This window comes from Juglans regia, chromosome 7, assembly GCF_001411555.2.
Source record: "Juglans regia cultivar Chandler chromosome 7, Walnut 2.0, whole genome shotgun sequence".
Taxonomy (NCBI): Eukaryota; Viridiplantae; Streptophyta; class Magnoliopsida; order Fagales; family Juglandaceae; genus Juglans; species Juglans regia.
In genome coordinates this window covers 41,934,280-41,956,466 of record NC_049907.1, presented here as the reverse complement: position 1 = coordinate 41,956,466, position 22,187 = coordinate 41,934,280, and the positions used below count along the sequence as shown (strand labels likewise).

General features: G+C 38.1%; 4 protein-coding genes across 6 annotated transcripts; 3 read left to right on the top strand and 1 right to left on the bottom strand.

The window, feature by feature from the left end:
- The first annotated feature begins 201 nt into the window (after positions 1-201).
- On the top strand, positions 202-7,544 carry LOC109009796 (probable serine incorporator). The gene is made up of 13 exons (XM_018990411.2): positions 202-313; positions 873-1,105; positions 1,221-1,297; positions 1,745-1,904; positions 2,207-2,231; positions 2,760-2,849; positions 3,525-3,696; positions 4,428-4,501; positions 4,962-5,031; positions 5,520-5,591; positions 6,078-6,211; positions 6,312-6,385; positions 6,803-7,544. The coding sequence occupies exons 2-13, from the start codon at positions 874-876 to the stop codon at positions 6,892-6,894; spliced, it is 1,272 nt and encodes a 423-aa protein (XP_018845956.2). The 5' UTR covers positions 202-313; position 873; the 3' UTR covers positions 6,895-7,544.
- On the bottom strand, positions 6,752-10,893 carry LOC109009794 (hydroxyethylthiazole kinase). 3 transcript variants are annotated; one of them, XM_035692546.1, is made up of 3 exons: positions 10,316-10,872; positions 9,701-10,128; positions 6,752-6,859 (listed from the first exon to the last, which is right to left on the bottom strand). In XM_035692546.1, the coding sequence occupies exons 1-2, from the start codon at positions 10,763-10,765 to the stop codon at positions 9,736-9,738; spliced, it is 843 nt and encodes a 280-aa protein (XP_035548439.1). In that variant the 5' UTR covers positions 10,766-10,872; the 3' UTR covers positions 6,752-6,859; positions 9,701-9,735. The 3 variants fall into 3 exon arrangements, with proteins under 3 accessions (XP_035548439.1, XP_035548440.1, XP_018845954.1); XM_035692547.1 differs by lacking the exon at positions 6,752-6,859 and adding an exon at positions 8,677-8,693; XM_018990409.2 differs by lacking the exon at positions 6,752-6,859 and having other exon boundaries at positions 9,640-10,128; positions 10,316-10,893.
- On the top strand, positions 7,553-8,705 carry LOC109009795 (dirigent protein 16). The gene has a single exon (XM_018990410.2). It carries the CDS (start codon positions 7,956-7,958, stop codon positions 8,703-8,705), a length of 750 nt encoding a protein of 249 aa, XP_018845955.1. The 5' UTR covers positions 7,553-7,955.
- Positions 10,894-12,651: 1,758 nt separating the features above from the next.
- LOC109009793 (beta-glucuronosyltransferase GlcAT14A-like) lies at positions 12,652-21,261 on the top strand. Its single transcript, XM_035692545.1, has 4 exons — positions 12,652-13,422; positions 13,538-13,613; positions 13,708-13,823; positions 20,496-21,261. Exons 1-4 carry the CDS (start codon positions 12,816-12,818, stop codon positions 21,008-21,010), a joined length of 1,314 nt encoding a protein of 437 aa, XP_035548438.1. The 5' UTR covers positions 12,652-12,815; the 3' UTR covers positions 21,011-21,261.
- The last annotated feature ends 926 nt before the right edge of the window (positions 21,262-22,187 follow it).

Genomic DNA, 22,187 nt, shown 5'->3' with positions numbered 1-22,187 from the left:
TCCGTGTTATATATTAAAGAATATCAAAGGTCTCCATGCCATTCCGAGGGGGAATCATTGCATCGCAGAAGGAGACATTGACAAATGGTTCTTGGAATCCAACGGTTATGAACCGCAGCTGCAACTTTAATATCATACTCCAAGCTTTATAGAAAGCCTTTCAAACAACTGCTTTGGAAATTGCTAGCTTCCTTCTTAGTCCTTTTAAGTAATAAGAAGTGGCCAAAGTGTTTTCTTTCACTCACATTCTTCCTGCTTTCAGCAGCTCAGGTGCTTCAAGCCTCATACCACACTGGAGAAACGAGAAAGAAAGGTTGGAACTTTAACCTCACCCCTCAATAAATGCTCCTTTTCTTCCTTCTTCTGTTAATTCATCAAGCATATCATCATCATTACTATTATCATTCGATTCACAACATCTGGTTTTCTTCTTCTAATTATTGCTGGGATTCTGTCCAGCAACTGGACATTTTCCTCTTCTGGGCATTGTTTTGAAGTCCGTTCTGATCTGTCTGAGTATACTTATCCGGAAAAAAAAAATAGAATATACTAAAATGTCAATATATTCTTTCCCATATAATTCTCGAAGGCTCACTGTATACAAAGTACCAACTCTTGGGCTAAATGTGTCTGTTTTTCTTTCTCGCATCACCATTTGGAGATGCATTTTCTACTTATCGAAGGTAAACTGGAGCATTTGACTTTAATGTTACTTTTGTTTCGTAGAGAAAAATATGCATTGTTTATTCCTTTGAAGCAGTATTTTTTTGTAATTTTTCAGTGTAGATTTTTTTATGCATTAGATATATGGTGTAAAAAAAGGTGTGATATTGATAAGTTAGGGGATTTTGCTTTACCGATTGAGTGAGCAGAATGAGAGTGTCGAGTGGAGCACAAGAAGCTACTGCAGTAGATATCAGGCTTGAAAACACTGAGGTTGTCTCTCAGGAAGAAGTATCTTTGGAGCAAAAGAACGTTGACTACTCAGCAGAAAGGAAACAGACACTGCAAGCGCGTTATACGTATGGTACCATCTTCTTGATAACAAATCTTATGGCTTGGTTTGTCCGCGACTATGGGCAAAAGGTTTTACCTCAGCTACACTGTAAGTCGATGCTCTCTCTCTCTCTCCAAAAAAACAAAATTATACATGCAGTTACTGTAGATCCTGGAATACACAGTTACACTGCGCTTGCTTGTCATAAAACTTGTTTTTGCAGACCCAACAGCTTGTGGTACCGAGGGGCACGATTGTTTTCGGACACTGGGAGTACTTCGCGTGAGTTTAGGATGTTTTGTATCTTTCTTCAACGGTGCTTGAGGAGGGTTTTTCAATATGAGTATTCAGAACTATGGCAATATAAATATATACTGTACTTGAACCTCTTATTCATTGGCCAATCATGATTGCTTGGCCTAGACTTCTCTTGAATATGATATCTGTTTGAAAGCCAGATTCAGATAGGTTTTCCATAACTGCTTGTCTTAATGTCAGAATCGATATATACTCAATCTGTTCCGCTAGAAAAAATGCCTGCTTGCTGTGGCTTAAGAGTTTCGGTTTCCCTTTTATATCTGAGTCTGACTTGAAATATAAATAGAATAGCACTTGAATGTACTTCCACATATAATATGAAACATTACACGATTCCATGTGGTGCATTATTACTGATTTGTATCGGTAATTAGTTGTTGGCATCATTTTCAATCTTCATGAATTAGCATCCTTGACACTGAGTATCAGATATTTTTCTTTCTAATGTTTCTTACTACATCTAAAACAAGGAAATTGTTTCAAGTTCGCAATACCTGGCATTCAAGATGGTGGGCGTTTAAGTTTTTCCTGTTTGCCGTATCAGTGACAGTTCCATTCTTCTTCTCTCCAGATTTTATTCAATTATATGGTACGTTGAAGATTTTGTTTTGGGCAGAATAACCTTGTTGACTTTGAGTTCAGTAGCGAGTCATTATTATTTGCATCTGATTCATGCTAATCCTATCTCCTTTCCTCAAAATAACAGTGGTCAATGAAAGTTAACATTAGTCATATATGTAAAGAATGGAAGCTTCCAATGTTGACCCTATTCGTCTCTAATGCAGTTGAATATTCCTTTTGCTTTTGTTAAAAGCTATTCAGGCTCTTTGCTCTCTCCATCTTGAAGAATAGATGCCAGAAATTAATAAGCTTGTCACTGTTTCTTTGCAGGTGAATTTGCTCGTGTTGGTGCAGGGTAATCTTCAATTTCTTCTTAAATGCTTCTATCTAAAGCAATCAAAATATTGCTCCTATAGAAAAATTTTCAATATAGGGCTGCAAATATTTATAGCACCTTATCTCAATGAACTGACCAGATAGGGAATACAGAGAAATGTTCGGTTCACAAAAGTAACATTCACAAACTGATGTGGCTTGTTGTGGTGCATCAGGTTGCGAAGCTTTTTTTTACTGCAAAGTAGATTTAATGTATCACATTCAGTCACATCAATTTGTGAGTTTCACTTTTGTGAAGTTTCTTTATAAATGTAGCACTTCTCCTTAATCCATTACTGCAGTCTCAGAGAAGCCAGTGATTCAAACATCGAAAAAAAAAATTCAATTTGTTGGATCTGTTTTCGTTTTCCTCGTACTATCTGAGAATTAGGTAGATGCAGATAGAAGGACAAAGATCTGTTAGATTGCTTGATACTCCATGTTCTATATGGTTGATTTTTAGAGTGTACACTATCACTAACATTAAGTTCTGATTTACATGTTACAGGATTTTTCTCATCCTACAACTTGTAAGTGTTATCCAGTTTATCCATTGGTGGAATAATTACTGGATGCCTGATAAGGAAAGGAAGCAAAGGTATAAGCTCTTGCTTCCCGCAAAAAGCCTACATCTCATAGGGTTCAGTGTTAGGCACTATATGTATCCATCCATTATCAAAAGCGTGAAATGCTTAGTCCAAACATCTAGACTACCTAGGTGTCTTCAGAACATCCATATTGGCCAGATGCGTGATATTGTATTCCAGATAGGCATTTAGTCCAATAAAGCAAGGGTCCATCTCTGAGTTTAAGAAATTAAGGGAAGGTTGAAAATCTAACTTATGTGGTAACTATTTTATCTATTGGATTTTCAAGTTATCAGTTCCTTGTTTGATTATTATTTCATATAGTTTAAACTTTCAGTTGCTTACTAAGCTTTTCAGAGTTCCATTTCACTTATCAAATAAAACAACTTCGGAGTAATGTAAATCAAACGTTGATATGTTTGTTTGGACTTACCATTCAGAATATACAAATCTCTTTTAGGATGTGCTTAGATTGTCTATGACATGTTGTTGCAGTAACATGTTTATCTCAAGCATAAGATATGATAATATACTTTGTATTGGTAGAAGGGCAAATGATTTCCAAAAACATAAGATACTACTTTAATGAATTTAACCTATTAAGGTCTAGGATGATGTTGACCTTTTAATTTTGGGTACTTGAAATTATCACTGAAATTGCTGATAACTTCTTTTACATTTTACAGCTGCTCCCTTGGGTTATTAATGTCTACGATTTTCTACATTGCTTCCATATGTGGAATTGTGTCAATGTACCCGTTATATGCGCAAAGACTTTTGTGCACACTCAACATATTTTTCATCACATGGACTGCAATTCTGCTAATTGTGATGATGGTAGTATCCTTGCATTCAAAGGTATGCCCTTCAAGGAATTTATTTCTGAAGTACTCTTCAAAATTTTCCAGTGTTGCAGTTCATAGCTGTCAGATCATGTTCAGGTTTTTAAATTATTAGACCAGAAAGGGTACTCATTTTGGTTGATTAGCAAGTTGTTTGTGTTTCATTCCCTGAAAGTTTGGGCTGTTTTTCATATTGACTACGAAACATTCTTTGCGCTTCAGCATTAGTTGGTGTGACTAGCCTTTGACTACTTGATGTTCATTTCCTGTGACATATTTCACATGCCAACATGCTTGCTGGAGATGTCTCCTTTACCCTCAGATAAGCATGATTAAATTTAGGATTCCTATTGGCTAGTTGATCTAGTTTACATAGACTTATTTTGAATCATCTTTCTCCAAATACTATCAGTGTTGATAGAATGATAACTTGACGACCCTACTGGAAGGAAATGGACTCCTCAAATATTAGAAGGCTTAAAGATCTGTTCTTAGACATTCAGATGTTATAATTTTACTGTTAGACTTGTTTGCCTTCAATATCACAATCTCATTATATATATCACCCTAGTAGCGGACCGATGGGGGGAGTCTATGTGTTCATTTATCATCAATTCCAACCATATTACTAATAGCAGTTAAAGTTTATTGCCGTATCACGGCTACAATGGTTCCCTTTTCAGCTTGGTTCTTTAGGAATAAACTGGACTGATATTCAAAATTTCATTATCCACGTGCTTTTCACAGGTCAACCGAGGTCTTTTATCTTCAGGGATAATGGCATCTTACATTGTTTTCCTCTGTTGGTCAGCAATCAGAAGGTTAGGACTGAGTTTGATAGTTTGAAGTGTTTTGGAAGCCTAGATTGCATTGTTTAGCTGTTTTCAATACTCTTTTGCAAGTCAACTAATTAATTGTAAATCATTCACATTAGACTTTAGAAATAACAACACCGTAATGTGTGCCATGCCTGTTTCTCTACATATTTGTTTCCTCCATGTTCTTTTGGTCTATCTGCTCTCATTAAGGTGTGTGGCTATTGACATGTCTTGCTACTCTGAGTTTATTTCTGGAAGTCTATGATGAGTTACTCCATTATTATCATATCATTATTGTTGTCATTATGAATATTATCTTCATTTTGTTAAGTCTTTTATGATTTAAATATCGGGTCTTTCATTGGCTCAAGACCACTACTCCCGTTCTGGTCATGATTCCAGCATGTTTATTGATCTTATACTTGTTTATGTGAAATCATTTTTTTCACACGTGCTCTTTCAGTGAACCTGCCACTTCCAAATGCAACACACACAAGCCAGTGAATGGAAATGGTGATTGGACCACCATAGTTGTAAGTGATTGGACCAACCTTCTCATAAGAGTCGACAACTCTGGTGTATAAATGAAGTGTCCCCCGTGTTTGTATTTTCGAGTATGCATTATGGAAGATCATTCTTTGGTCTTCTTTTGTGATTGTTGGAATCTTTCATCTTTGCAGATTTCACAAACAAGCAGATCTTCTTTTGCTAGTTTGAAAAAGTAGATTCTGGAAGAAAAATCTATCACTATACACATGCTTAGAATACCAGATGATTGAATCATTGCTGAAATATTATCTTTTTCTTCAAACATGAAGAAAAATCACTAGTCTATATTATAAGGAGTGCTGTTGGAATTTACTTTTAATGGGATCCATCCACTCCTCTCTTTTGATTAATTAATCGAAAAAAATAAAAAAAAGATACACACGTCGAAGGAACTGCTGCACGAAGAAGTTGGAATGTGAATTAACTAGTAAACAATATTTTTTTTCCTCATATGTGTATCTCGACCTTCCAGGGCTTCCTGATAGCAATATGTGCAATTGTCATGGCAACCTTTTCCACCGGGATTGATTCAAAATCATTTCAGGTGAGTTGAAATCTGTTTTATTTGATGTTACCAATCCTCAGGGTCTTCAAGAAGCTAGAAAATTTTCGATCATTACTCACAGCTGGTCAGACAACAGTTGCATCTTTTTTGTAAAGCCTTTTCAGTTAAGGTGTACTGGAAATGTCATTAAAGAGAAAAGGTCAAACGGCTGCAACTCAGTTTCCATCATTTGCATGAGCCAGTGCAAAGAGATTTTCTTGACAAAATTTTGTTTGATCATTGAGAAAAGGCAGGAAAACATGTATTGTTTCCAAGTTCATGAAGTTCATCAATTAAACAACTCGAAGACAAAACAAAGTTGACTTAAATATCTTGCCGCAGACCTTCTTGTCTTTGTCAGCTAACAAAGGATAGATGTAAAACATTTTGATGGTGAACTTGGGGCAAGTTAATCACTTGTTAAGAGTGACGACGATTTCATTGTTTATTTAGTAAGATATTATGAGAATTTCTTGCATTGTCCAGTTCCGCAAAGATGAAGTTCAACAGGAAGATGATATTCCTTACACGTATGGATTTTTCCATCTGGTATTCTCCTTGGGAGCCATGTATTTTGCGATGTTATTCATCAGTTGGAACCTAAATAACTCGGCCAGAAAGTAAGAACCTGTTAACTCATGCCTCTTTTGGCTTAAATCTTTCTATTTGGCATCTTTTTATATCAAACATATATATGCTTATGGACGTTAAAATAATCAGGTGGAGCATTGATGTTGGCTGGGCAAGTACATGGGTGAAAATAGTCAATGAGTGGTTTGCTGCCACTATATACTGTAAGTATTTCCATGCTTGTGTGTCATCTTCTAATTGCTTACACAGAAATTTTGGTAAACTCTTTATGATCCGAGGCATTTGTTTCCCATTGCAATTATATGGTAGCATGATAAGTTCATAGAAATAACAGAGTCAAGTTCAACCATTCAAGTATCTGATGCAATGCATTAGAATCAGGCAATAAGGATGATATAAACACCAATCGACCATACTCTGCACAATTAGGCAAGTCCACCAAGAAATTCCACCAATGCCAGCTAAAGAATTGGATGTTCAGATGAGCGTTGTTATGATTTTTGTTTAGCTTGGGAAAGGATTTGAGACACTCAGGATTTGGAACCTGCTTGTAGTGTTTGGAATCATCTCTCTCTCCTTTTCCTTGTGTGTGTATATTTTAATCCTCAAGTTTTATGCAGTGTGGACTCTGATCTCCCCAGTCGTGATACAGAACAAAGTCATGGATCATGTTGAGCCTGTGCAACAGATAGATGAGTCAGCTATGCCATGATTGGCTTTCTCATTTCTTCTTGTAATCATTCTTTGTGGAGACGTCATTCTTCAATTAACATAAATAAAACAAAAAAATGGCATTAGTTGAGAACAAGATGCGATGTAATTTCCAGTGTCAATCTCATTATCCTAAACACCCTTTTGACACAAACTCAGCAGAAGCTTGTCAAATGCACAAGAATTATAAGGTCATGTTATGTATTTGGATACCGTACGTGTACTTACGTTTTCATGGTACTCATTGGCCAAATTATTAGTTATGACACGGCTTTGGTGTAGTTGTACCCGACACACTGAGGTCAAGGAAAATCACTACTACCCATCTCCCACCTCTGCAGTGCATGCCAACAATCCAGCTTCCAAGAGGACACAGAACAAAAAACAAACAGACAAACTTGAAAGGATTTGCTGGGTAATTATTGTTTGTCATGACAACTTATTCCATTGAATTATGATTTTAAAAACTTAAAGTTCAACAGTTTCAAAAGGAGATGTATTTCGTAATTTAATTTCCTCCTTTTCAAGACATCATTGTCGATTGTTATCCCTACACAAGTCAGGCATGATCATATTTCACAAAAGGAACAACTTGTAGAAAACATGGAGCTTGGGATGGCTCAAGGTGATGAATTATAATTCAGATTAAAAAGGCGTACAGTAGCATTGTTCCAGACTAGCTGCCTTTCTGTCTCCTTTTTACTGCTTTCAATCGAAAAAGATTCCATCCAAAATTTCAAATGAGTATAGCCCCCGAAAGCCTGGAACACCTTAAAATAACAATAGCAACATTACACTTCATAAATAAAGTTAAAGTAAACTACTTAAATAAAAAGCCATTTTTTTTATCAGTAGCTAATACACCTTAAATAAAAATAGTTTCCCATAACTAACACCAATTCAACAACTTCACCATATTCTACAACAACTCCATCTTAAGCTGGCTATGCCCTCTGTATATAAGAAGCAAAATGCACAGGCTGCTTGCATTATCAGTACTCATCAATCTTTCATCTTTCAATTCTCACAGATCTGATAACCCTCAGATATACACACTTCAAGATGTTCAAGCAGTTTTCACCTTCTATTTTCATCCTAATACTAATTGCAACTGTGCACATGGCAAGCAACATTGATGCAGTTGATCCTGCAGCAGCCACCAAAGAAGAACCAATCCTTGAGTTATACATGCACGACATTCTTGGGGGCAGTAACCCTACAGCTAGGCCAATCACTGGCTTGCTAGGTAATATCTACAATGGTCAGGTGCCATTTGCAAAGCAGATAGGGTTTATACCTCCAAGCGGGGTTGCCATCCCCAACGCAAATGGTGCACTTCCAACCGTTAATGGTGTCAATGGTCTCCCACTAGGAACCGGCTTAGCTGGCACCACTTTTGCAGGAAGCACAAACAATCAAAATCTGCCTCAGACCCAACTTGGACCTGATGGGTTGGGGCTAGGCTTCGGAACAATTACCGTCATCGATGACATATTAACCTCCAGTCCAGATTTGGGGTCACAAACATTGGGGAAAGCTCAAGGAGTTTACGTGGCAAGCTCTGCAGATGGGACCAGCCAGATGATGGCATTTACGGCTATGATTGAAGGAGGGGAATATAATGACAACCTCAACTTCTATGGAGTATACAAAATTGGGAGTACTGTATCATATTTGTCAGTGACAGGAGGGACAGGCAAGTTTAAGAGTGCTTATGGGGTTGCAGAAGTACGATCACTCATACCTTCAGGTCAACATGTCACAGATGGTGCCGAGACATTGCTGAGGATCACTGTCCATCTGAAATATTGAGAATGTTTCGTTAAACTACATGCCAGTTTGTTTGTGTGGAAATGGATATGGAATTGTTTAGTATCTTTTATTGTATCCACTGAAAGTCGAGATTGTTGATAATTTTATATATCTCATGCACTTGTCTTCTAAAGTGTTCTGCTTATGGTGATGGCATATGAAAGGGGATGTCTTGTTACTTGATTCCCATACAAGGGATACCATTAAAGTAGAATCTCGATGGTTCCATATGCAAGATGTAATATTGCCACCAACTAATACATCAGTAGAAGGATGCAATGAAAAGCTGAAGCATAAGCAATTTGTTCCAAAAAAAAAAAAGATTTTCTAATTAGACTTTTTCCTATTGTTTTTTGAATGACTTCCTGATGGTAATTGCATTCAGAAGCTAGTGTGAGAGTTATAACCACTATCTTAAATCATTTACACGCATTGTGCTTTGAACTACATCACACATACATCTTCCCACGAGATATATCGACATAACCTGACAGTTACAGGCAAGTTTTTACTCTACTAAAGTTTGAATTAACGTTTCTTCTTTCTATGGATTGTAAGAGCATGAACCTGAGACGGTCAAAAGCATGATTATAGGATGATATAAGTTGATTTTCCATCAAATCTTATGTTTCTTAAGGGGACGCATGGGAAGAAAATCTCTTCTTGGGTTTTAATCACACCATAACTAGAGGACGACACATCAATGACAACCATATAATCGGAAAAAAGGTAATTTATAAAAGCTTCACAACTCAAATACCCACCGAACTATTCGTATAAATGCTCAAAGATTAAGGTTTTTAATTTTTTTTCCACTGTACAAGGGAAATAAAAGAGAAAATGTAGTTGCAAGGGTAACAAAATGCAGATACTATACGAACGAAAAGTAACTCAGCAACTGTAGTTCCAAATGAAAAGAAAAATGTGCCGTAGCTGACAAGCCAACCGATTGATATGTTATTATCATGCTCAATATAGTGGTTCCATGCACATACCATACATACAGCTCTCAAGTATCAATTTTTTTTTTTTATCGGTAGCCGGTTATGTTAACGCGAGAAAGCACATCAGCCTCATCAAGCCCATGGAGTGAATCGATCAAATGCATTCGCAATGAAGCTGGACCATTGGCCATCTTCATTCCCATCTCACCAGCAATCCCAAATACGGATAGTGCCGAAGCTGTTGCTTCAAAAGCATGTGAAGGATCAACAGCAACAAAGGCAGCAATGAGAGCAGTGACAGAACATCCTGTTGCTGTAATTCTTTGCATCATAGCCACTCCATTGTGCGCACCAACAACCAACTCCCCATCTGTAATAATGTCAACAGCTCCAGACACCGCAACTATGGCACCGCTTGCTTTAGACAATGACTTCGCTGCATCCACTGCATGAGTGGACTCGTGGGAGCTGTCTACACCCTTTGAAAACCATTACTAGGTTATAGAGTTGCAAAAAAATGAATCAAACTGCTATGAATTACGCGATGAAGTTAGTTAAAGACTGCCTTGATGACCCAAGATTGCGATAAACCTTCAAACAACCAGAAACAATATCGTCGTAGTATTCAAAAACCTTGGTGATCACTAAATAAATAAACTTTATTACCTTCGTGGGTCCAACAGAGGCCTTGGAGAGCGCAATAACCTCGGACGCATTTCCTCGGATAACGGTAGGCTTAAGCTCCACAAGCTCCAAACAAGCCCGTAATCGGAAACCAGAAGCCCCGACAGCGACCGGGTCGAGAACCCAAGGCTTTCCGGTCCTGCAGGCCAACTCGGCTGCGGCCTTCATGGCGGGTAGCCAGTCGGGAGAGAGCGTGCCCACGTTGATGTAGAGCGCGTTGGCGTGAGGGGTGAAGTCCGGGATCTCAACGATGGAGTGGATCATCGCCGGCGACGCCCCGGCGGATAGGAGTGTGTTGGCCATCAGATCCATGGAGACGAAGTTGGTGATGCATTGGATGAGCGGTGACTGGCTCCGTACAGCCGAGAGTAGAGCCCACGCTTTGGAAGCCCAGCCGGTTGGCTCTGATTTTTCTATGGACTCGGGTTCCATGTGGCTCAGGCTCACGACGTCTCGCCCTTTCCGCCCACCCTGCTTGCGAATGCTTCCTATGAGATTTGTCGGCCGAACTCTGTAGTCAATACATCAAACGCTATCATTCACGTGGAATCTTACCTTTTATGATTCTATTATTTTATTTTAGAATTTGAGAAATCATTCTTTCTATCGTCTTGGAGTAGGTCTGGATATAAAATAAAATATAAAATTTTTATTTTATTTTATTTTATTATTATATTTTTTATAAAATTTTTATATAAAATATAATAAATAATTTAATTTTTTCAAATCTCAGTATATATTTTTTAAATTTTAAAATAATAATAATATTAAAATATAATATTTTAAACTTTAAAATAAAATATAAAATTTTCATCACACCCCAAACATGCCCTTAATCTCATTGTAACGATTAATTCACGACTTCTATATTTTAAAAATATAATATTTTATAAGAATAAAAATTAAATAGTCACAATTTACATAAAATTTACTGATGAAGAATGTTTTGTATTTTTTTATTTATAATATCTTTTAATATAATGGATTGATAAAAAATAATTATTTCTCATCCTTACTATTTACTATACACATCTCATACCTTATAAAAAATAAAGAAAAAATTATCAGATATAAAATATGGGATGAATAATGACTGATGCATGACAAAACCTTTTAAATAAATAAATTTTACACAAATTTTTATAAAAAAGTAAACTTAATTTTAAAAATTTGTAAAAAAAGTTATTAATTATTAGAATGATAATTTTTTTATAAAAAATTTGCACAAAACCTACATATTTCAAAGTATTTACCTAACAATTGCTCTATGAAAAAACCCAGGAGACTCAAAGAATAGACAACAACAAAATAGGCCTGCAATCTGACCTGGTATAACCGGGTTTGCACTCTACCCAACCCAAATCCTCTTGTTTAAGGACCCGATCCGACCCGAGCAAAATAAAATAAAATCAAACCCGTACAACCTGATAAAAGAAGAAAAAAAAAACAATTTGCTTTCTGCATTTTGATTTACAAAATCTCTGTGTGTGATTTGAATCTCAGGTCTACAATCATCTTCAAATGATTTGAATCACAGATCTACAATCATCCTCAAATTCAAAAAAATATCTAAAAAATACTTACAAGATGAAAGAGCCACTTGCAAAAGAAAAACAAATGAAAAATTAAAAATAAAGAGAGAAAAAAAGGAAACGAAAAATCACCACCACCATCATTAACGTGTTGCGTTTGAAGTTTCTCAAAACTCATCCCTGACCTTCACTTCGTAACTTCAACAGAACCTCTCTCCACTCTTCTCTGCAATGTCCAATGACCCACTCCCATCTCTCATTCCTCAAGAGACCATAACAAACGTCAAACATACTCAATAACGTTACTAGCTGGTTGTTTCTCTCTCTCTGTGCTAATTGTTTCTTTATGGGTGAATGTTAGTTGGGAATTAAATCTAAACACAAGCACATCTGCCCATCCTTACGGAGAATAAAGATGAGAGCCTCAACTTGGTTAGCGAAATGGCTGGAGTAACCACTCTAGCCCGCGGTGAACGAAGCCAAAGGCTTCAATTTGCTTTGCAGTTGAGTCTGAATGAATATTTGTAGAGTATCAAAATTGAGGTGTAGTCCATGTGAACTTTTCATGGGAATTAAATTTTTTTTGTCTTTCCTTTATTACATCGTATCCTTCTTTTAAGTCATGTTTCTCACAATTTTATCGGACAGGTTGACACCGAGACAAAAAAATTCGTTCCTAGTCGGGTTGGAAACCCGATCAGATAACAATCCGGTAAAGTCGATCTGGTTCGATTCGGTTCCATTCTGCCGTTTCATCGGTTGTTTTGCAATGGCCTACAACAAAACAGGAGAAAAATACAAGCAGGAAAAGCAAAAGAGTGGGCAGTGACTCTTTTTCACTCCACACACCCACAGAACAAAACAGAAAGAAAGAACACAATCAACAACTAAACTGATCCCAAACCCTCCTTCGATCAGCAACGCAAACCACCCAAGAGGAGAGACAAACAATGCAAAATCCACCGTTAACTCCACGACCGCAACCCTTCCTTTGCTCGATCACCACAGGCAGCACTCCCAAGGACCCCAAAACCACACTCTACATCATTCTTGCCGCCTCCCTCTTCTCCTTATTCTTCTTCTTCCTCCTCTCCCTTTCCTCCTCCTCCTCCTCCCCCTCCTCCCAAAGCAGACCCGATCCTTTTCTCTTCCCGAACCGCCAGACCCACCACGTCCTCTTTCCCCACACTGATCTCTCCTCTGACCCCACCCCTCCCTCCATCGCCTACCTCATCTCCGGATCCGCCGGTGATTCGGGTCGAATCCTCCGCATCCTCTTCGCCACCTACCACCCCAGGAACCACTACCTTCTCCACCTCGACCTCGCCGCTCCCCAGTCCGATCGTGACGCTCTCGCCCTCACCGTCCAGTCCGTGCCCATTTTCAAAGCTGCCCAGAACGTCAATGTGATCGGCAAGGCCGATCACTCGTACCCGAAGGGCTCGTCTACGATCTCCTCCACGCTTCACGGCGCCTCCATACTGCTGCGACTGTCGTTGAATTGGGATTGGTTTGTCAGTCTCAATGCCGCTGATTACCCACTTGTCACACAAGACGGTATTGTGTAGTTGAACTTTTTGGTGGCATTGTTTTTTAGTTTATAACGGTCTGATACGGGTTTTTTTTAGCTCTTTTTATTGGTTTTCTGATGTGGGTTTTTGTGGGTTTTCAGATCTTCTTCATATTTTGTCCTTTCTGCCTAAAGATCTTAACTTTTTGAATCATTCGAGCTACATTGGCTGGAGAGAGTATGATATTACTTCACAGATTTGTGTCTTTTTTCTGTTGTGAGGTTTACTGGTTTGTATAAATTCTAAAGTTGTGTGTTTTTTGTTTTAATAGGTCTAGGAGGTTGCGACCAATAATTGTTGATCCGGGCCTTTATCTTTCGGAAAAAACTGGGATGTTTTATGCTACTCAGAAGAGGGACTTGCCAAATGCCTTCCGGTTGTTTAATGGTATGACTCTTGATGTATATTCTCAATAAGCCTTTGCGTGCTTTCAGTTATTGGTTCCAGTTATTGGTTCAATGATTGTATGGAATTATCTTACGTTGCACTTTGGTGAGTGCCTAAGCCAGTCGCTAATTTTACTAAAATATGCAATGTTGACTTCGGTGGAAGCACTTGGGTGGTCAATGGCTGATAATAATTATAGGTAGAAATATGGCGGTATAAAGAAAACAATATCTAGATTAATTTGCATAACTATCGTCGAGAGATTTTCACAATCTAGCTTTTGGTTGCTCGTTATATAATGTTGGCAATGTGAATAGCGCATCTAAGTTCCACTTGATGGAACTATGGAATTCTCTGATTAACATGAAATATTTCTTTCAATTTAGGTGTGAAATGGATTGGAAAATTATGTGTCTTAAGATAGTAGGACATTGAGAGTTTGGTTTATAATACATAGTCTGAGGTTGAATTGTAAAATTGTGAAATTAGAGTGGGTACAGCAGTTCTAATATGGTGTTTGATGGGTTTCACATAAGGAACAGAGAAACCTATCCCTTGTTGCGTCAGTCCAGTTAATAACTGGTCCTATTGTCAGTTTCTGAGCATGGGGCTCTTGAAGTAGCTATTACCCCAAAATTAACCACTACCGTTAAGCCCAAAATTTGGTTATCAAGCCAGTGCTGGTTTTTCCTGCATAGAATGGAGGTTGAAAATAGTTTGTTTGGTTCAATTTTAGCATATGCAGTAGTGCCAAAAAAGCATAGTAGTAGTTGCATCTTGCAATTTAGGCCAAAGAGCAAGTTAGATGACAGGCGATGGAGAAACAAGTTTAGAACACAAAAGTGGGTGGTGGTTCCAAGTGATAGAAGGTTGTTGCTTGGTGGTGGTGATGTGTGGAGAACCTAGAGTTTTGTATGAAAACGAGAAATTTCCATTGCAACAAATTGATTTTTATTTATTAGTCTCGTGCTCTTTCTGTTGATGGGAAGATCACAAGTGATAAGCATAATTACTTTTGTTCTCAATGAGGATTAAAATATATCTATCATGGATGGACTAGAAATTCGTCCTTGGCGTCAATATGCCAATGAAGCAGGATAGAATGAGCCTTTTGGTGGTTTATGATGAAGAGCATAGAACATGGAAGCGTTGATAGAATCAGTTTCATGCTCTTTCAACTAACAATATCCAATCTACAATATTGAAAATGACTATGGAAGTGACCAAATAGCTCTGGCAATATGACAACCATTCTTTACTTGTATATCATAAACTCATACGTAAGCTTTGCAAGAGTGTCTTATTTATAGGCATTTAAAGTTCTGAATGAACTAGCTTTGCATGCGAGAGATATGGGGTTCGATAGCCCGCATCTCCAATTCATTCTTAGACGTATCTTTTTTGCAAGAGTGTCTTATTTATAGGCATTTAATTATTCCAAAAAAAAAAAGTTTCGAATGAATATCTTTTTTTTTAAAGAATATGACAATACCCTAATTTTATTGATAACCCTCATTTATGGCAGAGGGATACCTTATACAAAGGGAGCATGGCGTTACAACTAAAATCCCAAAACAAGCTCCTAAAGAAAATTAAAAGTGGAAATTTATAATAAATGATGTACAAGTAGTTAGTCCATAAAGAAAATAATGATACTAGAATTAATGACGAAGGTTAGGAGCACCTGCATGATCCAGAGAAAACAGACCAAACACGATTAGGAAGTTGAACTAGAGAAGAGAAACTTACCGTGTTTCCCAAGGCTCCAAAAGAGGCGAGGCTATATCCCTTAAAGCATTACCTTCCCTGTAAACATGTTTGAGAGAGACTAAAAGGAAAATGATGCTTGATTATCCGTGTGGTTGTGCTAGCACAGTTTGATTATCCGTGTGGTTCTCCACTATTGGAGTTGAGTAGTCCTGCTGGGATATTTTCTGGGGATGATATTCCTCTTAATAATATGGTTTTAAGTGGTGAAACAAATAATTTGGGTGTTTCGGAATTGATTCTGATCTCCAAAAACAGTGTTGGGGAGGAGGGGGCTCTTACTCCTCTATATACACTCCCTCCCAGTTCTGATTATAGGAGTTGTTCGTCGAATTGGATTTTTAAAAAGGTAGAGGAGTTACAGAAAATTTTTGGGGTCTCTTTTGGAGGTTATGAGGAACAATTTATGGCCCTTCTTGTGGCTATTGAAGCTAGTCGTTCGAAATCAACTACAAAACAAGATATGGAACTTAAACGCTTAACATGCTCCATCAATTATGATGTTAAGGATGGGAGTAGCGGAAGGGTTAGATCAAAAGGGAGGGGAAAGTTAAGTTTTAATGAAGCCTAAGATTGTTTCATGGAATGTACGGGGTCTCAATGATAGTGACAAACGTCTTCGTATCAAAGCTTTATTGAAATTGTGAAAGGGTGATGTGATATGTTTGCAAGAAACAAAGTTGTGTTTTATTGATAGAAGATTTGTGCGTAGTATTTGGGGATGTCCGTATGTGGGTTGGTCCTATTTGGCCTCTCAGGGAGCATCAGGTGGAGTGTTATTAACGTGAGATAAAAGAGTGGTTGAGGTGATTGGGGAGTGTGTTGGAGAGTTTTCGTTTTCGGTGTTATTAAAAAATGTGAGCGATGGGTGGATTTGGGCTTTTGCAGGGTCTTATGGTCCCAACATGGATAGAGATAGACGACGGTTGTGGGAGGAGTTGGCGGGAATACACTCTTTATGTGACATGCCGTGGTGTATGGGGGGGGGGGGGATTTTAACATTACTCGTTTTTCTAGTGAACGATCGGGACATCATCGGCACACTCTAGCCATGGCGGAATTCTCTGAGTTCATCTTTGATATGGACCTTATGGACCTTCCTTTGGTGGGTGGTGAGTACACTTGGTCTAACGGTCGTGCTTGGTCGAAATTGGATAGATTCCTTGTATTGCTGTTATGGGAAGCCCACTATCCAGAAGTAAGTCAGAAAAGGTTAGCTCGAGTCAATTCAGACCATTTTCCCATTCTCTTAGATTGTGGGGGCATTCACGGGGGTCGTCGGTATTTCAAGTTTGAGAATATGTGGCTTAAAGTGAACGGGTTTGTAGAGATGGTGAGAACTTGGTGGACTTCATACCAGTTTAGTGGCACTCCGAGTTTTATTCTTGCAGGTAAGCTGAAGGCTTTAAAGCAAGACCTGAAGAAGTGAAACTTGGAAGTTTTTGGTCACACTGACAATCAAAAGTCTATTTTGTTGGAGGAGTTGCAGGAGTTGGAGGTAAGGAATTATTGGGAAGGGCCTCTGAGGAGGAGTTATTGAGGAAAGTCACGGTTGTGGCAGAGTTGGAAAGGGTTTTGTTGTCAGAGGAGACTTTATGGCGCCAAAAATCTAGAGCCCTTTGGTTGAAAGAGGGTGATAGGTGTACGAAGTTTTTTCACAAAATGGCTAATTCTCATCGACGTAATAATGCGATTGAGTTGTTACATTCAGGTACTCAGGTGCTATCTTCTCCTGCGGATCTAGAAAGTCATATTGCGCATTATTATAAGACTCTTCTTACCGAATCAGTAACTTGGAGGCCGAAGCTTGATGACTTACTGTTTGAGGCAATTGATCCGCAGCTTGTGAGTGTCTTGGAGAGACCTTTTGTTGAAGATGAGATTTTCAAGGTCATTTCTGGTATGGTTAAGGACAAAGCGCCGGGTTCGGATGGTTTCTCAATGGGTTTCTTCCAAACTTGTTGGGATGTGGTGAAAGGTGATGTCTTACGGGTGTTCAGTGAATTTCACACTTATCAAAAGTTTGAAAAATCACTTAACGCGACCTTTATTGCACTCATTTCCAAGAAATATGGGGCGTCAAGTATTGAGGATTTTCACCCAATAAGTTTGGTTAGCAGTGTCTGTAAGATTATTTTAAAGGTTCTTGCTAATCGGCTTAGTCCAGTGTTGGAAAATATTATCTCCAAGCCTCAGAATGCTTTTATTCATGGGAGATATATACTTGATTTGGTGCTCATTGCAAATGAGAGTTGGGATGCTAGATTGCGGGAGGGAAGTCCAGGTATTCTTTGCAAGCTAGACATGGAGAAGGCTTATGGTCATGTGAACTAGGATTTCCTTTTGTATTTGTTGCAGAGGTGTGGTTTTGGAGATAGGTGGATTTCTTGGATGCGTCATTGTATTTCAACGGCCCATTTTTCAGTGCTAGTTAATGGCACTCCTGCTGGTTTTTTTAATAGCTTGAGGGGTTTGCGACAGGATGATCCGTTATCTCCTCTTCTTTTTGTCATAGTTATGGAGGCGTTGAATAGGATGGTGCAGGCTACTGTTGGTGGGGGTTTTTTATTTGGTTTTCAGGTGGGAAATGGCTCTGGTAGCCCTTGTATCATTTCACATCTCTCTTTCATAGATGACACTCTGTTTTTTTGTGAAGCGGATCGGAGTCAGGTCCAAACTTTACGTGCATTATTACTTTGTTTTGAAGCAGTGTCAGGGCTTAAGGTGAACCTTGGCAAGTTTGAGATGGTTCCAGTGGGTGTGGTCCCTAATATACGCAATCTAGCAAGTTTTTTGGGTTGTAGGGTGTCCTCATTCCCAATGAAATATTTGGGCCTTCTGCTAGGTGCTACTTTCAAGAGTAGAGGAATATGGGATGGGGTGGTAGAGAAGATAGAGAAAAGGTTGGCTGGATGGAAAATGGTGTATCTATCGAAATGGGGTCGTCTCACTCTTATCAAGAGCATCACTAACCTTCTCACTTATTTTTTATCTCTCTTTCCTATACCTGCAGGGGTGGTGAATAGGATTGAGAAACACTTTAAGGCCTTTCTATGGGGAGGCTTAGGGGAGGAGAAGAAAGTTCATTTAGTTAATTGAAAGACAGTATGTTCTCCAGTTGTGAATGGGGGGTTGGGTATGTGTAATTTGAGAACTTTTAATAAAGTGTTGTTGGGGAAATGGCTTTGGAGATATATCATTTGGAAGGGGGATCTTTGTGGAAGGAAACTATAGATGCTAAATATGGTGTTGCTTGGGGTGGTTGGTGTTCCAAAGAAGTGAGAGGGGGGCATGGAGTGGGGCTATGGAAGTTTATAAGGAAGAGGTGGACTAGTTTTGTAAATCATATTCGTTTTGTCGCAGGTGAGGGCAACCGTATCTGTTTTTGGCAGGACGTGTGGTGTGGAGATCATGCATTGGAAAGAGTGTTTCCAGCTTTATATCGTATTGCAGTTAATAAGGAGGCTTCAGTGGCGGATGTGCGGCTATATGCTCATGGTTCGCATCAGTGGAATATTCTGTTTAATAGAGATATGCATGATTGGGAATTATCTATGGTTTCAGATTTTTTCAGCTTGCTACACTCCTGAGGGTCTACTATGGCGCAACATGATAGCTTGAAATGGAGGTTCCAGGATCACAAGAAATTCACAGTAAATGCGTATTACAAAATTTTGATTGCCCAGGATCACACCTCATTCCCTTGGAGGAACATTTGGAGGTCTCGAGTGCCCTCTAGAGTTGCTTTCTTTGTTTGGAATGCCGCCCTTGGGAAGATCTTGACCACGGACAACTTGAGGAAGAGAGGATGTGCTGTGCTGGATTGGTGTTACATGTGTAGAAAGAATGGAGAATCGGTAGATCATTTTTTACTACATTGTGACGTAGCGAGAGGGTTGTGGGATGAGATTTTTTGAAGGGTCGATGTGGCTTGGGTAATGCCTAGGAGGGTGGTGGAGTTGATGGGTTGTTGGAGAAAATTGCAGGGCAGTCATCAAGTGGCAGCAGTTTGGAGAATGATTCCGTTGTGTATCATGTGGTGTATTTGGACGGAAAGGAATATGCGTTGTTTTGAAGACAAGGATCGAACAATGGTGGAGCTGAAGAATTATTTTCTACATACTTTATTGCTTTGGTTTTCAGCTATTGTATTAAATGGGGATGATATTCATGAATTCTTATCTTTAGTTCACCGCTCTTAGAATGTATTTAGGTGTTCTATTGTATACTTCCTGTGTACTAGATACATGCCTATTTCATTCACATCAATAAAGTTTATCTCTTACTTATATAAAAAAAAAAGTATCAAAATATTAACAAGGGGTTTGGGATTCGGTGTTAAGCCAGTTAACCACAAGAAGAAAATCTGATTCAACAATGAGCTTAGAAACGCTTAACCGATAGCACATTACCAAACTTTAGATCTTTTGTTGCCTAAATTACTTGCAAATGTTATAGTGTCGTGAATGCCTTCCAAGAATAGTGTCATCTAAATGAATTATATGTCCTTTCATTTTGAGTATTATGGCCTCCCCCTTGTATATTTATGTCAGATCCTTGCTAACTTTGCCTATATGATAAACACAAGAATACTTGGTATTGTTAGAATAGCAACTGGTTGATGTAGGGTAAGAAGAGGGATCTACTGGGAAAATTTTTATAAAAAAAAATGCTTTGGTGTGACAGTGGTGTCACTGGACACCATTAACCCAAATAGCATCTCCTTTACTTGTTAAGAAAAAAGCATATCCTATACTGTTGACAGGCTAAATATAATCCAAAACTTGTTTATTTTTCCCTTCCTTATGGCATAGAGAATGAACATTTTTAGAGCACTGGTTTGTCCCATAGCAAATGGAAAATATAAACAAAATGCCTGACACTTAGGATCCTTTTTTTATGCAGGTTCATCTTTCTCCATTTTAAGTCGTAACTTTATTGAGTTTTGCATCCTGGCTACTGACAACCTCCCAAGGACGCTACTGATGTATTTGGCAAATACTCCATCATCCCTTTCCAATTATTTTTCTACTATTCTTTGTAATTCTCAGAAGTTCAACAAAACAGTCATAAACCACAACTTACTGTATGCCACCTCTGACAAACCTTCTAAGGGTGAGACCTACCTGCACGGTTCCAATGATTATGAAGCAATGATTCAGAGTGGAGCAGCCTTTGCCTCTGGATTCCGGTTAGATGATCCAATGCTCGACCGCATTGACCAAGAGATCTTGGGGCGCAGTAGTGGAAACGTAGTCCCTGGTGGCTGGTGCTTAGGTGAGTCTAGAAATCACACGTGTTCGGTTTGGGGAGATGCTGATGTTCTGAGGCCTGGTCTGGGAGCAAGAAGACTTGAAAAAAGAATTGTTGAATTGCTCTCAAATGCTACATTTCTGTCTCGTCAATGTATAGTTGAATGATCTAGTCTTTGTTCCGGCTAGAAGAATCCAGAACCCACCCAAAAAGTAAAGAGAAAAAAGAAACAGAGATTCAAATCATGAAAGAATGAATAGCTCTGATTTTAGGAAAATTTTTAGCTTGATCTGCATATTCTTTTAACAAAACTGAGTTTCTAGCTTATTCAAAACATGAGATTGTTGTAAAATGTGTTAAACAAATGATTTTGCTTTTGGATCTGACCCTTGTCTAGTGCCCTTCTGCGAAAGAAATGTTGTTTTCATGATACTTCATTGCTGTTCTGGACTGATGCTTGGATTGAAACACTAGGAATCTCACGTGTTTTAGACCAACCAGTATAAGTTGTGTTTGTAAGGAAAGCAATTCACTGTTGACATCCAAATTTGCCATTAACCCAGATGAAATCCTTTCAAATGTAGATTCCAAGTCATAGGCCAGAGTGTGTATGTGATTTATAGTTCACATTAGGGCATTTTGATTACAAACAGCTTAAACACTGAAGACAACATTTTGATTTTATTGTTGTTAACATATAATAAACCTTAACAACCAAACTGTAGAATACCGTTTGTTTTCACAGATGAGATGAGTTAAGATTAAAATTAAAAGTTAAATAAAATATTGTTATAATATATTTTTTTAATATTATTTTTATTTTGAGATTTGAAAAAGTTGACTTGTTTATTTTATTTTGTGTAGAAATTTAAAAAAATTATAATGATTAGATGAAATGAGTTTAAATGAGTTGTGAAAACAAACACAACTTTTGCTACAGACAACAAAGTTACAAACCCAGATATCTCCTGCTTACAACGCTGCCAAAGGTTTTTGGTTGGAGATAAAGAAACATGCATTAGCTACAGGCCTACAGCATCAACGTAACATGCTCCACTATTTTCCTGCATTTTCTCCTTGCAAAATCTGTCACAATCTGGTGATATGAAGCGATGGCCACAACGCCTACGACTCGGATGTTATATTTATTATAGATTGTAATATTAAATATATAAATTATTATTTATTTACGTGAATCATTATTTTAAAGATATGAATTAGTTCAGTAGTAATGATGTGTTGTTTTAAATGAAAGGGTATAAGTTTGAAACTCTACAAGTGCAGTTTGATTTATTTTGTAAAGTGTTAGACTTGGATAGACACAATGCTTGAGCCGGCTAAGCC

Bases quoted from the DNA above. Each gene is read 5' to 3' on its own strand.
- LOC109009796 (XM_018990411.2), top strand. From the start codon at position 874: ATGAGAGTGTCGAGTGGAGCACAAGAAGCTACTGCAGTAGATATCAGG. The intron at 1,106-1,220 runs GTAAGTCGATGC...TTGTTTTTGCAG, and splicing joins GGTTTTACCTCAGCTACACT to ACCCAACAGCTTGTGGTACC. The intron at 2,232-2,759 runs GTAATCTTCAAT...TACATGTTACAG, and splicing joins TTTGCTCGTGTTGGTGCAGG to GATTTTTCTCATCCTACAAC.
- LOC109009795 (XM_018990410.2), top strand. From the start codon at position 7,956: ATGTTCAAGCAGTTTTCACCTTCTATTTTCATCCTAATACTAATTGCA.
- LOC109009794 (XM_018990409.2), bottom strand. From the start codon at position 10,765: ATGGAACCCGAGTCCATAGAAAAATCAGAGCCAACCGGCTGGGCTTCC. The intron at 10,129-10,315 runs GTAATAAAGTTT...TGGTTTTCAAAG, and splicing joins CCTCTGTTGGACCCACGAAG to GGTGTAGACAGCTCCCACGA.
- LOC109009793 (XM_035692545.1), top strand. From the start codon at position 12,816: ATGCAAAATCCACCGTTAACTCCACGACCGCAACCCTTCCTTTGCTCG. The intron at 13,423-13,537 runs GTATTGTGTAGT...GTGGGTTTTCAG, and splicing joins CCCACTTGTCACACAAGACG to ATCTTCTTCATATTTTGTCC. The intron at 13,824-20,495 runs GTATGACTCTTG...TTTTTTATGCAG, and splicing joins TGCCTTCCGGTTGTTTAATG to GTTCATCTTTCTCCATTTTA.